The 16,320-nt window shown below is 40.1% G+C and overlaps 1 protein-coding gene across 1 annotated transcript in view; it reads right to left on the bottom strand.

Annotated features, from left to right (window-relative positions):
• TXNRD1 (thioredoxin reductase 1) overlaps positions 1 to 16,320 on the bottom strand; it is a 39,446-nt gene that overhangs the window by 22,383 nt on the left and 743 nt on the right. The window contains 7 exon segments of the mRNA NM_001137609.1: positions 65 to 141; positions 749 to 841; positions 3,760 to 3,985; positions 5,636 to 5,751; positions 6,180 to 6,322; positions 13,628 to 13,747; positions 15,406 to 15,478. Of these exon segments, the coding sequence (NP_001131081.1) occupies positions 65 to 141; positions 749 to 841; positions 3,760 to 3,985; positions 5,636 to 5,751; positions 6,180 to 6,322; positions 13,628 to 13,747; positions 15,406 to 15,478 (848 nt within the window).

Here is a 16,320-nt window from a genome sequence, read left to right as displayed (position 1 = left end):
TTAATCAATATTATAAATAACTGAAATAGTATTCAATAAGATATAATAAAGGTTTTTTCCTTACTTTTCATTTATCTTTACCCCCACAGTTTCTAAGCCAATTTTTCTTGTGCATGCATCTCTTCCTATTGCCAGCAACACCTGAAAAATTAAATATATAGTGACCGTTAACAAGAAGACTTCCATGTGTTATTTAATCATTTTTCTCTGCTTGTTAAGGCAATTTGATTCATTTTCCAGATCTGGAAAGAAATATTTTATTAACAAAATAATGCAAGAGTTTAAACAAATTCAAATCTTTTAAATAAAATCCTTTCAACATGATATAGGAGAAGTCCTTATCCATTTCTTGTGAAGAAAAAAGGAGTTAATTCCTTAATAAATCTAGCCAAGTTGAGAGACAACGGCAGTATAGCCCTACGACTGAATTAAGTTATCTTTTAAAATGGGGTGGGTGGGGGAGAAAAAAGGAAAGAACACAGGACAGAGAAATTCTAGCTCATTTAAAAATGCTAATGCCTTTTTATAGCCATTTGAAAAGCAACCTTTTAAAAGTTACAATGTAAAAAATTTGAAACTATCCCTGTACCCAAACAAACTATAATATCACAAACAAAAAGATATCTTAGAATGGGAATAGAACCAGGGGCTTTGGAAATAGCAAACAGCCATTGCAAGTACACAGCAAATACCCAACAAGCACATTATTTGCTTTCTAATGAAGTACTGACCCAGGTCCAGTCCTTACCGTGTTATACTCTCCTTCGATGGTTTCGTCACCTTTGGTGGACTGAGCTACCACTCTGAGTCGGCCTGGTGTCCCTGCTTCAATCTGTTCAACCTATAAAAGTGACAAAGTCTTACTCCACAATTAAGACGTATATCCAGTGAATAATTGTGTCTTCCCCTTCTATCTGGTTAACCCAAAGTTAAAACACAAAATCTGGCTTGAAAGTTCTTTTATGCCCCATCTTCCTCACCTTAACACCATTAGGATGGTATGTCATTCTTTTACTTATCCTCTTCTTTCTCACCACAATGTTAGCTAGAGGGACTTTCTTTTAAATAGCTCTCCAACAGAATAAAATTCAGAGAGAAAAGTGGGAAAGGAAAAAGCCAGAGAAAGCACCTTACAATCCCTAAAATTAAAACAACCACCTACTGCTTTTCCCAGGCTCCTATCTTATCACTCACCCAGAACCATTAATCCCCTGGAGAGCCACTGCTGCTCTCTCAAGATTGTCTTTCGACTAGATGTTCAGCTTTGTCAACAAAGAATAGACATGAGAGTAGGCCAATCATGATACAAATAACAGCTGGAAAGCCCTAAAAATCATAGAGGGCAAGGAGGTATGTGTGTTTATCATAACTAGGGGTTATCTTCAGTTGTTAAGGCTACAGGGAGGAATGAGCAAGCCCAAGTACTTGTGCTATGGCAAAGGAGACTGAACATACTAACCCACTACACATTGATGTCAACGATAACCTACAGACTCTGTAACAATGACTTAGAAACCCTATCACATGCAGGCCTCTGCAAGTATGTAATTAATCTTTGATGTCTCTGAATGAGAGCCAAACCATGGGTTTCTATAAAATATTTACTGGAAGAAACCCATCAAGTCACCAGCAATTTCTACTCTGTCATTAAAATAAACCACTCTGTACGGGAAAAGTCATTTTATGTTCAACATCAACAAATAGAGATTTCTTTCTCAAATTTCCTTCTTTTCTCATATACGTGGCCCCTTTGAACATATCAGAAAGGTCTTTCCTGTTTAATTTAAATTAAAATGTTCTAATCCTTGGAGAAGAGTTGAATTGGTCCACAGCTTAGATTTGCTTAAAAATGATAAGGGCCTCATCCCACCTCTATTTCCTTCCTGGCTTACTCATTTTTGTGTTCCAGGCAGGCCTTTTCTGGATCTAGAACACTTCCTGCATTTAGAACAATTTTATTCCCCACGGCCTCTTTGCACATATTATGTTCTTTGTTCAATATGTGCTTCTTCCCTCCTCTCCATAGAAGGTTCCCTCCACTCAGTTACTTTATAATACAGCTAGCATTCTCTACCTGTCTGTGGGGATCCAAGACACCCTGGTAACCCAAGCAAAATGCGACGTGCCCAGACACAGGGTTATTTCACTAGGGATAGTCCACCGGGTTCTCAAAGGGCCCACGATTCCCAAAACGTTAAGATATTATAAACGAAGATGTTACTTTTCTATCAGTACAGCACATACATACAGGTGTTGTTTTCTAATCATAGTCCTAGTTCAAATATAGTATATGTATCTCTACTCCCCCAAAACCAGCTACCTAATTTATTTATTTATTTAAGGTAAATAAGGGGGGCTGGCCTGCTTGCCTACTCGTTAAGTTCAGTGTGCTCCATTTCAGCGGCCCAGGTTTGGTTCCCAGGCACAGACCTACACCTCTCACTAGCTATGACATACAAAATAGAAGATTGGCCACAGATGTTAGCTCAGGGCCAATCTTCCTCAGCAAAAAATAATGAAATGATGATGGAACACTCCCATTTCCTTAAACACAGTAACTTCCAGGAAATTTGCTATGTAATCTTCACAACAAACTTATGAGAGAGATCTGTTTTAAACTTACTCTGTCCCAGGTACTATTCTAATAACTTTCTAACTAAGTATAAGCTAATTCGATCCTCTGGCCGGCCCCGTGGCCGAGTGGTTGGGTTGGTGCACTCCGCTTTTGCGGCCCAGGATTTCGCCGGTTCAGATCCTGGGTGCAGACATGGCACTACTGATCAGGCCATGCTGGGGCAGCGTCCCACGTGCCACAAATAGAAGGACCCACAACTAAAAATATGCAACTATGTACCAGGGGGGCTTTGGAGGAAAAAAGGAAAAATAAAATCATTTTTTTTTTTAAAAAAAAAGCTAATTCAATCCTCATAAGAACTCTGAGATAGGTGCTATTTATCATTCTCACTTTACAGAAGAAACTGAGGCTCAGAGAAGTCCAGTCATTCTCCCAAAGTCATATAGCAAGAAATTGGCAGAACAGTATCTGAATTCAGGTCATTCTGATCCCAATAGTCATAACTCAAACCCATCAGCATTAAGAGATTCCTGATCCCACAATAACCCACTGAGCAATCAGAAAACATGATGGCTAAAATTCCTTCACTTTAGCAAAATAGTCCCCATCCTGATCTGCACTAAAGCCAACTATCAGTTTGAGATATGCAAAGTGATCAATCTTGTCACTCTTACATTTCAAAACATTCATGACAGTGTTAACAAGTTCCAAATATGACGTGGCATATTATTCAGCCTTTTTTTCAAAAGAAGATTAAATGAAAAAAAAAAAGGTCAGCCTACACAACAAAATTAGATAATCATTTCTAGGGAAGCCAGAATAATACAGTACATCTGTGACTCTGCTGTATACCAAAGAGAAAGGTCTTATGCAGGGGGGAAAAAAAATCAGCCCAGTCTTGAACTCTCATTTAAATCACTGATACGTATGAAGAAACAAAGTATAACAGACCAAAGAAAATAAAATAAAGAAATGCATAACAGGAAACATTAAACAGAAGAGAATCAAAGGTAAGAAAGCTGAGAAGGGAAGGAAGAAATTATGTTTGTGTATCACAGTTGAGGAATCCCAGCAGTCCTGACGGTTTACAATGCTGAAAGGATGCTTCCATCACCCACCCCAACTCTTCTCTTGCCTTTTAACTTGAGTATAAGATCAACAAACCTACAGGCAACCCCACTTACTTTTATTGGTACAAACTGTTTTATAAACTTGACACCGTGTTCTTCCATATGTTCACCAATTTTGTTGGCCATGTCCTGGTCAAATCCTCTAAGGAGAATGGACCGTACCATAACAGTGACATCTAAACCAATGCCAGCAAGAAATCCAGCACATTCCAAAGCTACATAGGAGGCTCCAACCACCAGGGTCTTACCCGGGCAATAAGGTAAGGAGAAAAGATCATCACTGAAAAGAAATGTAAACAATAAATAAATAAATAAGAAGAAATGAAAGAGAAAAATGTTCATATGTGAATAATGACCAAATCAAAGTAAATACTTTTACTTTGTTAAGAACAAGACACTTTTAAGATTAAAAACATTCAATTAGCTACATACATAATATCTGAGAAGTTTTTATAAGGTCTTAGACATTCTCCCATTCTTGCTACTCAGTTGCTTTGGGAGTAGCTCAAGCTACCGTGGCTGAACACAGCAAACCACCTAACTTCTGACATCAGTCCAACTCATGGTCAAACAAGGATTTTGTACTGTTCAGAGTAATTCTCCATGTATGTGTTTAAAATCACAGCTTTGCAAACCGAAACCCCTACCCTCATCCCACCACTCAGCTCTCCCCAAGGTGGAAAACCTGTGTTATTAATCCTCATCTGCAAAATCAACTATCAAGAGAGGAGAGAAGAGTGGGGAAAACACTTTCAACATACTGTTTGTGTAATATAAAAGCCAACCATAAAGAATAAAGGGGCTGGCCCCGTGGCCGAGTGGTTAAGTCCGTGCGCTCCGCTGCAGGCGGTCCAGTGTTTCGTTGGTTCGAATCCTGGGCACGGACATGGCACTGCTCATCAAACCACGCTGAGGCAGCATCCCACATGCTACAACTAGAAGGACCCACAACGAAGAATATACAACTATGTACTGGGGGGCTTTGGGGAGAAAAAGGAAAAAATAAAATCTTTAAAAAAAAAAAAAAGCCAACCATAAAGAATAAAACCTGACAAAATCTTCTAGTGAAGTGAGGAGTAGACAAGACATAAGAGAGATCATAAAAGCATTGTTGGGGAACGAATTTTTTTTAAATATGAGAAGGGAGCCTCATCAAGATAACAGTGATGACAGTTGCCTTCTGAGCTGCCCCAGATGAGGCACGAAGGATAAAATCATATTATAAAAAAAAGAGCCTAAAAATGAGTCATTTATAACACAATTAGAAAATCCTGGGCCAAAAGCATCCAAGGGGACCAACAATCTGTCTTAATGATTTCATAATTTAAAACTCAACGTCACCAGTATTATCACTTTATGGGCAAAAATAAATCACATAGCAAAACCCTGACTGACTCACTTATTTCAGAAGGTCCCTCTGCACAGACACTATGATCATTTGAACAGCAACAAGTAGGGACTAGGGTCTGATAAACTCAGACGGCCTGCCATCGTCTAATTCTTTTAGCATTCACATTGCAAGTGTTAAAGGGTAATAGATGACCCTAGTTTTGCAAAAAAAAAAAAAAGTACATATGTATAAATCATTTATTTTACAAAATTGTTTGTGAATATCCATCTGGTTTTATACAGTATATATTTGTAATATATACTCACGTATATAAATTTCTAATATAAATATAAATATTATAAGCATATACATTAGCAGTGATATTAATTCTGGGTGATAAGATAACTAATGTTTATAGTTTTGACTTTTTTAAATGTTCTCTGGGGTAAACTAATTTTTCCTTTCTCTTTTTCCCAATCCTCGGTCCCTTTGGGCAAAAATCTCTAAACTCCAGGAAACTGATTAAATGGTTTTGAAGAAAAAAGCAAACGCATAAATCCACAACGGGTTTTTCTTTCCTCCCTGCTACTTTTTCCTTACCTGCTGATGCAGTATTCTTTGTCACCAGGGATATCTAAATAACGTGGCCTTTCACCAGTGGCAATGAGAAATTTCTCTGCTGAATATATTTTTTCTTTGCCTTTGTTATTTGTTGTCTACAAAGGAACCAATATTATCAATTTTTAATAAGTTATTATCCTTTAGAACCATAAATTTTGTAATTAAAAAGGCCAGTCACCACACTGTCCAATTTGATCCTCGTGAAATTTGGTAATGCAGTAAGAGCTAGCTATTAAAGCTCTGCATAGCAAAGGGGCTTGCTGAAGGTCATAATGCTAGGAAGTGGCAGAGCCAAGACTCAAATTCAGGTCATCTGGCCCCAGATCCAGTACTCTTACCCTTTACCATACACACTGCAAGAGAAAGCCCCATAAGATGTGACTGCAAAGTCACCAAACTAGACAGCCTGCGTTATTACTTTTATTAGGACAATCACTTTCTCTTTTCTTCCCCCTCCCTCATGCAAAGCTTAAGAAAACAAAAAAACAAAGAAAAAAGGCCACTCAAGCTGTCACACAATTACCTTAATCCTATGGGGACCAATAAACTGCCCGTATGCGTTCTCATAGGTGACTTTCTTCTCCCGCAGAGCTACCCGGTAGCCCCAGTTCAGAGAGCCAATGTGATTCTGTACAGCTTCTGTCATTTTTTCCCAGTCATGTTTAACTGCACAAGAAAAGATGAAAAAATGTGTAGCTTTTCAACAGCCTGGCAAAGATCATTTCTCAGAAACCATTCACATAAAATACAAAGAGCAGAGCTTTTAGTCTAAAAGGGCAAGTCCTCCATTTCAAGCATATAACCAACCTTTTGATCTTCAAACATTCTTTCTCTTTTAGAAAACTATGATACAATTAAATAATGCAAGGCTTTCTGGCAATTCTTAAGACTAAAACAACTGCACACAAACTTTTTTCTTCTTTATCAAAAACAAATGGGAATTTTACTTTGCGTTGTACACACTGATTGCTGCGGTAATGGGGTGTAGTAAGGTCTAAGATTCTGTACTTCTAACAGTCTCCAAGGGATTCTGATGCAGCCAGGCTTGGAGTTATTAAACTGGTAAACTAAGGCCCCACGAGCCAAATCCAGCCCATCATCTTTTTTTTTAAATAAAGTTTTATTGAAATATAGCTACTATCATTTATTTATATATTGTCTAGGGCCATTTTCAATGGCAGAGTTGGGTAGCTGTGACAGAGACCCCATGGCCTGAAAAGCCTAAAATATTATCTGGCCCTTTACAGAAAAAGTTTGCCAACTCCCCTAGTCTAGTCAAAGAATATTAAGAGTCTGTCTCTTGGCTCCCCAAACCCTCATCTCTCCAAAGAGAGTAGGATTTTTAAATTCTATCACAAAATTAATCCATTGAGTCAAGGCATAATATAATATCAAATTTCAATGGATAAAAACCAATCCTTTGTCATTCATTAATTACTACCTTACCAATGACTGGGAAAAAAAACAGGATACAGGTAAAATATACTCTGGTGGCAGGAAGAAGGTAGGTTCTGAGGAAGCTGTGGTTATAAGGGAAGAAGAGAATAGAATCAATATATACTGAAAGCCTCTATTGCAGAAATGAGCAGTCTGAGTCTTAGGTTCTGGGCTAAGTAGCTTGGCCACACAGGAAGTGGTGAAATCGAGTCTCTAAGAACCAATGGTCAGCCTCTGGAAGTAGGAATGGCAGCATAAAAATTGGTTGCGGCCTCCTAGAGAACAGATTATAGATATTCGATTCATAGAATCATAAAATGTTAAACTGGAGCAAATCTTGACAGATCAGTTCAATTAGAAAACAAGTGACTGTGGAGGCCAAGTGGTTGTGATACCAAGAGGACTAGGGGCTGGGGCGTGGTGGATGCTGCAGGGAGCCTGGCAGCCTGTCTGTCTGGCCTCCATAACCACCACTATAAAAAGAAGAGGCAGGACTCACTGTTTCTCCACCAGGAATGGAATAGAATAGCAGAACTCACCCCCCATGTGCCAATCATCTAGTTGCAACAACTACCAACAGTTTATCAGTCTCATTTCACATACCTCTCTTTTTTTTACTATTTACTATTTTAAGCAAATTCTAGACATTTTATTCCGGTGGTTGTGGTTGTCAAGTGACTCAGGGATGCCCAAGGGCCAGTGATGCTAAGTATCCCCCAACACAGTTCCTTTCAACTAGGAGCTGCCCAGCCCAATGTGCCAATAATGCCCCCACGGAGAAACAATGAACTGGATCAAAGAGAGGATTCAGCTCTGAAATTCTACAGTTGTAGAACTACTAAAGGGATTATACTCTGCTAATCCTACAGGAGATACCATATTCTAAAAGACACAGTTGGGATTAAATAACAGCATCAACAACTTCAATTATTTCCATGATGGAAATTCAAATTCAATGAGTAGACCTAATCCAACTTAATTCAGATTTCCAAACTCGTCAACCCCCCCTTTCCCTACCAAAGTCCCTTCGTCCTCTGGTAGAGCAGACAGCCACCTCCACTCCCAGTCTCTATTGTGATTACACTCGCTCAGGCAGGCGGAATTTAAAAGTTCCAGCCCACCAGTTTGGGATTCAGCATTCAAGGCACTCTAGCTGCTCCTAAGGTCCTGATCGTGCATTCCATTCTGAGAACTAAGTTTCTGTCTCATAAAATCCAAATTCCTATTTTATATGCTACTGGTGGGAACTGGATCCTTGTTGGACTGAGTGTGGTACCATGCCTGGAACCCCAGATCTCTAGGGCTGCCCTGCCTTCTGATAATGCCCCAAATCCACCAGCTCCCTGTAACCCCCAACCCCACCTGGACACTACATCCTCCTCAGTCCACCTGACAGCATAGCCCCAGCATTTCTCCTAGGCCTCCTGACCCTGCTGGCTTGGTCAACCAGCTGTAATCCAATGCTAAGCCTCTGGAACGTGGATTCTAGTTGGCCAGGCAGATCTTGTATTTCACCTGGATGTACCCTCATGCCTACTACAGCAGAGGGATCTTCAGTCAACTCTCTGTTGCTCCTGATCTGCCCCATCCCACCAGAGAAAGCCAGGCTACACCTTTAAATTCAAAAATAGTAACCAGACTAACAGAACTACCTTTAACAAGTTCAGCACAACTTCTCATTTGAAACTCAAAGCACCAGAAGGGGCTGGAATTAGTCCCATTATACACACAGGGAAATTAATGATGGACTGACCTGCCCAAGGTCACACACTAACTCAGTGGCAGTCACAGACACACTGTACGTGAAACGTCAGGTGTGTGGTGGGAGAATACAACCAGAAACTCTGCAAGACCCCAGTGGGGAACCAATGATGTTGCTTTCTTTGTAATGACAATGGAATCCTAAAACTTCTCAAATACTTAGTTTTTTTAAAGGCAGACTAAATTCTTGAGACAAATTTGAAAAATATAAAGCTAATAAACCTTCCAGAAAGGACCAATTCATCCAGTTTAAATGATCGAGCTCAAGTAATTTTTTTTTCAAGGCTGAGACTCTTTGTATATTCTCAGCCTGGAGCTTTCGGAAAAAGGCAGAGCACAGGCTGAGTCCCGGACGTGTCATTCCCCCGGTCACCACGCAGATTCAGCTGTTCTGCAGGGCCCAGGGTCCCTTCCTCCTCTACCGCACTCAGAACTATTTGCAGTGTCAGAGAAGACAGTCTTCCCAGAAAACTGGAGCACTGTTCTTTGGTCAAGGACACGAGACTAGATGTGTTTCTATACGAAAAATGCAAAATAAGCCTTCTGCTGGGAACACGGATCAGCAGCCTCTAGGGGTCTCTCATTTGAAAAATACACCTCCAAGCTTCTTTCTTCCTCTAAGAGCTAATGACATAAAGTAAGGTTTGCCTAAATCCACTGTATTCTTCACCACAATCATTTTAGCACAAAAAGGAGGCAGGTAATTACTGCTCCCTGAGTGGTGGATCCTGAGGCACAGCAGGCCACACCCACAAAGCCCAGCTCTGGTTCTCACAGTCAGGCCAGCTGGCTTCGGGAGGCCCAAGGCTTGATGAGAGAGCTGAAGACAACAATAAACAAACCACCAGGCTTCCACTCAGGAAGAGTGAAGGGATCTAAACAGAGGGCACAGCTCTTCAACAGCTCTCATCAAAGACCTCGGGATTGCTGCTGCTGACCAACACAGGAGGTGGGAGGTATAAAACAGACAATCACATATTTTTACCTTGAAATCTGGAAAGAGGGAAGAAACACAAAAGAGGTAAAACTATTAAATTAGTAGGCTAAGTAATTTCTGTAAGGTTAGACACAGATAACTTTGACTTGGTTCAAGTTTTAAAACTCCATGGAATTCAGAGTATTTGCTGATTTTAATGTATAGATCTGGACTATGCCAGTAGTGGCTCTTTACCACCTCAAACGTTGTACTTTAATAGATTTTTTTATATAATTTAGACATAAATTCAACATAAATAAGAATAGCCAGTGCTTATTATTGTTACATGACAGCTACAGAAATAGCTTTTGCTGGAAAGATTTGTCAATTCACCAATTATATTTAATCACCTACCTGGTGACTGAATTTATTAGAGTTATACTTAGTTGACCCTGTTAATAAAATTCACGTTTGGCAGAGACGTGCACTTATCCCTTATCTTTTTAAGGTTCTAAAGACCCACTATATATATTTTCCTACATTTCTAACAAATTAAGCAATTCTGTTCCACTGACTTTACTTTTATAAGAGTTGATAGAGTAAAGCTAACATTAACTAGTACAACATACCAATTCAAGTACTAGACCCTATATGAATGAATAAAAATTTTATGACTCTAGGTTGTAGCTCCCCACCACCATTATTTACCTAGACGTAAGGGACAGTGGCCCTCACTATGAAGACATATGGAAGTTACAAAGCCTCATATATCAAAATTTGCTTGGAACAACTCTACGCTTTCCAACAAATTCTAGACTTTTTTAGATTAATATTCTTGTTACATATCTTCTCTTTAAGAGGGAACTAACCTGGCTCAAATATACAACTTTCTATAACATCTGTAAATCTATTTCTACAACCCATTAAACAAAGAACCAAGAAAAGTGAGCAGCGGCTACTCCAAATTTATTGAAACTCTGAATGGAAGAATTAAAAGAAGTGATCCAGGAGGGACAGAAATAAACATTTGTTGAGTGGCAGGTATTTTAATCACTCTATTGTACTTAATCCTCATCACACAGGCAGTAAAAGGCAAAATCAGAATTTGTGCCCAGGTCTATCTACTATAATAACCAACACTTTAACGGGTCGTGAAGGCTGGGGTGAAGGAAGGATCTTAACTCTAGATATCCTAGGGAAAGAAGTCCCGCTGAGAATACCAGTAAAAAATAAACATGGAATGATTGGGGGAGAGGGGATCACAGATCTTCCAGGAGTGACTGGAAAATAAAATGGGTGGTTCTTAGGTTTTCCTCCCAAGGGTACAGAAGGAAAACTGGAGTGTGGCCTAAAGACTACATATCTAACTTGCCCTTTCTGGGAAGAGTGTGGTAAGGAGAGACACACACATAGCCATGTCGAAAGCTCTCAATGTGTCTGCCCGTGTAACACTCCTGAAGCTCTGATCCTGCAAAGGGGCTGCCACCGAAGCCCTGAGGGCTTAAAGAAGACCATCTGTGGTGTGAACCCCAAACGGTTTCAAGTCAGAAAGACCTCAGTCCTAGTGCCACCAATTTCTTAGCTACGACAGGAGCAAGCTACTTCCCCTCCTAGAGCTTGTTTCCTTGTTGCCAAATGGGAACAAAAGGATCTCTATCAAGGGATAGAAGGGTTAAATATGTACTGGACTAGAGATGGAATAGAGGGTAGTATGAGATGATCTGACTTTAACCACCAATCCTGACCAGTGAATCCACAGAAGGCTGGTGGGAGGTTGAGAGGGTAACAGGGAAAGATGGTAGCTTCCTTTCTGCTTCAGCTTTGGTCTCTACCTTCTCTCCCCATTTTCTTCCTACTTCTATCTCAATAACCAGGACAGGAAGTATCTACAAGCATCTGTTCCAACCTGCCCTTAGCAAAATGGTGCAGCTTGCTGAGCTGATCTGCATTCCTCCTGCTACCCCTCTCCCAAACCACCCTGGGCGTTCAGCCCACAGCAACAGTCCTTTCCCACTCCTCATATACGTTCCCCACACAGCCCAGACTCTAGCGACGCCAGGGTATTTGCTATTCTTCAAATATGTACCTTGTTCATTCTGTTCTCACTGCCTAAATGAAGTGACCGCCCCGGGCCTCCTCTGCTGATTGTCAAGGACACAACATCTGAGAGACCATCTCCACTCACCTCTTAAATCACATTTTCCAATTCTAACTCTGGGCTCCCAGGGTTCTTGGTCTGTACATCAATAATATTAATGATAACAGAATCTGTGTACCTATAGGATTTGTGCTATTTATCTCTATTTCCCCAGCACAGACTGAAGTGCAAATAGTAGGTACTCAATAGTAATGTCATATAACTTCATCAGTAGGATTTCTAAAACGCCTACAAAGAAGTCTAAAATTAGCTGAAGGGAGACCCTGCCGTTAACTAGGTGCATTATCAGTAGGCTTCCAGGAAGGGAAAGAGTGCATTAATGGCAGACTTAGTTGGCAGGCATTCGGACACAGGAGTAAATAACAACTTGGAGCAGGGTAGAGGTGGGAATAGAAGTGGACTGTTTGTAGATTATGTGTTAAATTCATGCTCAACAGGTCAATGAGTCTGCTCAACTGCCATTTTTGTTGGGCAAGAAAAAAGGACATGGGGCATGGCATGCCAGAACCAAACACTGAAACTCTCAGCGCTGGCCTCAGGCCTCCAAAGGTCATCGACAGAAAGCAGCCTGTAACAGTTTGAGCAGAGATAAGACCCCAGCTTAAGAAAACTTTTAAAGTGACTGATTTTCTAAGATTCCAGACTTGGAAAAAAGTACTGTTGATTTTAAATGGGAAATAAAAGCATCAATGAAGGAAGCATGACTAGTTTGAGCGGGAGCAAAGTGTTTCAAAGTAAGTATTTATGCCTTGTGGGTTTTTTTAAATATTTAATAAACTATTAATTAAAACTTAAGGGGCTGGCCCCGTGGCCGAGTGGTTAAGTTCACGTGCTCAGCTGCAGGTGGCCCAGTGTTTCGTCAGTTCGTATCCTGGGCGCGGACATGGCCCTGCTCATCAGGCCACGCTAAGGTGGCGTCCCACATGCCACAACTAGAAGGACCCACAACGAAGAATATACAACTACGTACCGAGGGGCTTTGGGGAGAAAAAGGAAAAAGGAAGAATCTTAAAAAGAAAAAAAAAAAAACTTAGAAAAGGCCACAAAATAATTTGCCCTAGCTATGGCTGGAAGATTCCCCTCATACGTCCCATAGCCCATACATCTCAAACTAACATCAGATAGGGGTTGGAGTTTCACTCTTCAAGGGCATGACCTACGTCATTAATTAGCCACAAAGCTGTGCCAGGCCTCATTCTCTTTTTCTGCCAGATAACGCAATCAACTTTCTAAAGTCAACAAGTTCCTTTTCAACTTGTCTAGGGCTTCTAGGGTACTCTAAATATTTTTAATCCAACAAAGACTAACTATCCTCTTCTCAACAAACAATTCCCCCACCTTCAAAATATCAGCTCATGAAACAGACTTCATTAGAGAGAGAAAAATGTGACAGCTTCAAAGGAGAGCAAATGTAATTTGTACTTCCTTATGGAACTCTATGTAATTATGAGAACTTATTTGACAGAATTCTGGTTTTCTATTATAGAAAGATATTCCAAGTGCCATATCAGTTCCTACCATAATAGCTATGTAGCTACCCGGCGCAGGATAACTGCAGTGATTTTATCCACAAAAAAACATAAACAATAGCAACAACTTCCGGGTTATTTGTTAGTCTTGTAAAAATGGATGGTGCATTTCAAGATCATAGCTCAAACCCTGCAAAAGCACAAAGGGAAGAGTGGCTTCTCCCCCTTACCCATCTCCTCGACATTCCATCCGTAGTTTCGAGAGTCTCGTAGGGCTTGTCCTAACAAAGCTGCTTGGTGCATCAGTTTTTTAGGTATGCAACCCACATTCACACACGTGCCGCCAAGACCTGCAACAACATTGAGACGTCAATCTATAGCTGCTTCACAACCCACAGAGAAACAGGTCAACGATCATTACTATTCTGACATCATAATTTGCTTAATGTAGCAATATTGTTTATACAAGTTTATTCCTAAGTCTCATGACATTTCTATGTAATAAGAGCCTTATATACCAAACACAGTGACATCACTCTAAAACAAAAATGAACAGATTTCCACATACTTCAAAGATTCAAAACTAACTGACTGCTGATAAAGAAGCCAGAAATTGAAATTTTACTTTGTGCACAGCCCTAGACTTGCCACCCAATCTGTGAATAAACTAACTGATAAGGAGTTGTGACGCTGGGCATGACTGGACTGTAGCTGTAGTGGGTCTGTGACTACCTATAAGATTTGTGATATATGAGCATTTTTTTAAGGAGGTGGTCTACAGCTTTCATTGCTTCTCACAAAAGAATTCATGACCACCCACCTGGCCCAAAAATGTTTAGCATCACTAACCTTAAGGAACATGGTGATAACTTGTCTCCATAAGAACAAAATGTGGGCAGGTGGGGAGGTGGCCAAAATGACATGAGTAAGAGGACAAGATGGCAGTGGACTCCATAGCTCAGGAAAACTAAGCCCTCTGAAGAGAACATTACCAGAGTGTCACTAGGGGTGTAAGCTCCACAGGCCAGAGGGGCTACGCCCAGCACAAGGCCAGTGCTTTACACAAGTGACACCTAATAAATATTTGCTGAATGTTTGCATTAGAAATTGTGACACTGTATTATCCAGACTTCCTGCTTCTGGCGTCCTTCTAGTTTGAGCAGCTGAGTCACCTGCCTTCCTCTGCAATCTTACCTCCAGCTCCCATCACCAATGGCACAACCATGCAGGACTCTTACCTACTTCAGGGCCTTTGTATGTGCTATTCTGTGAGAAAGACAGAGAAAAGTTGCCTACAAGATTCTTCCTCAGCTTTTGGCACAGTTGGCTCATTCTTATCTTTTGGTCTTATCTAAATGCCACCTTTTCAGAGGCCTTCCTTGATAATCTCGGAGTTTAAGTCCTTCCTTGACCCAGTTCCTCTTTATTCCACTACACAATTATTTCAGTACACTTACCACAATTCGTAAAGATCTTGCTTATCTTTGCCTCCCCACTAGCATGTAAACTGCACAAAGGCGAGAAGTTCCTGTCTACCATGGTCACTGCTATAGCCTCATCACCCTGGAGCACAGTAAGTGCTCAATAAATACTGTTGAATAAATGAATAATGAACACATAATTCACTAAGACTGAGAAGGGCTATCCATTAAGGTATCTGATTCTAGTTCTTGCTGACTGTAGGAGGCGGATTTAAAACAGAAATCCACAGATCAAGAGTTTAAACTTTCAGTTATTAAGCCCCTAAGTATATTAGGTTACTCAAATATTTAGCTTTAAACCATAGCAGCTGTGGATAAGGTTTTGCATTATCTTAACTCTACGCCAAAGAACCTAAATTTTCAACATTTAACTGGAGTCCATTTTAACTTAGCACAAGCGAAAGAAGTACACGTTTTTGTTTTGTTTTGCTTTTAATTTTTAAATTAGGTTTTAGGAGTCATTTAAACTAATGCCAGGTGAAAACTTGCTCCTACAAATTCATTTCTAAAGTATTTTAAAAGCTTACCCCATCTAGTTCCAAGAGGGGTTGGAGTGACAAAATCCAGGACCATCACCTTCTTATTATATTTGGCTGCCTCCTGAAAAGTAAAATTATTAAAATGAGTTGGAAAGGTTAACATGATAGACCAGAAATGGATTGTTAAAAATCCATACTATTTTTATTAAGCTATAATGCTTAAAGCATAATCAGTCATTAATACCTGGGAATTTCATATACCAAGATGAAACTGTAAATCCAAGACAAAAATTAAGCAATATTTAGATAGTCATAGGGTAGCTTTAAAGAATATGCAGATACAGTTGTAAAATTGTCAAGAGTCAGCTGGAAACCCTAGAATCCCATTACACAATTCCACTCAGACAGTGACAAATTAAGCAACAACCTGAAAAACGCGGCCACTTCTGAGCAAGGGGCAAGTAGCCAGTAAAACAGACTTGCTGACAGTCTACAAGCCTTCATTCACCCTGTATCCTCTAACAAAATATCATCTAACTCAGTTTCTAGGCAGAATATTGGACATGTTTTTCTTAAGAAATTGTCAGATTTCCTAAAATTTTCCTGTGAGGAGCCCATGAAAAAGTTGGTGGTATCTATAAGGTTTTCTAATCTATTTTAGGGGAGTGATGACAACACTCAGAAGTTCATTTTGCAGAGTATCCTTTATCTTTCTGAGAAAATAAACTTTGTGTATTGGCAACTAGACCTCCAAAGTTTATTTGAAAGGACTGAGTCTGTGCATCCCTTCAAAACAACCACTGCTAGAGCAAAACACATCTGGTATTACTCCTGAATCATTTACAGCAAAGCACTGCTTGATGCCAGACACCGGACCTGCTCCTAACTTGGGCAGCTTCACTTGAATCTACCTTTACTGATTCACCACAAGCTACCTGAGGGGATTACCGCCTCATCTTTTAA

Source organism: Equus caballus, chromosome 28 (genome assembly GCF_041296265.1).
Source record: "Equus caballus isolate H_3958 breed thoroughbred chromosome 28, TB-T2T, whole genome shotgun sequence".
Lineage (NCBI taxonomy): Eukaryota > Metazoa > Chordata > Mammalia > Perissodactyla > Equidae > Equus > Equus caballus.
Note: the sequence above shows the minus strand (reverse complement) of the source record. Positions and strands in the feature narration are given on the sequence as shown.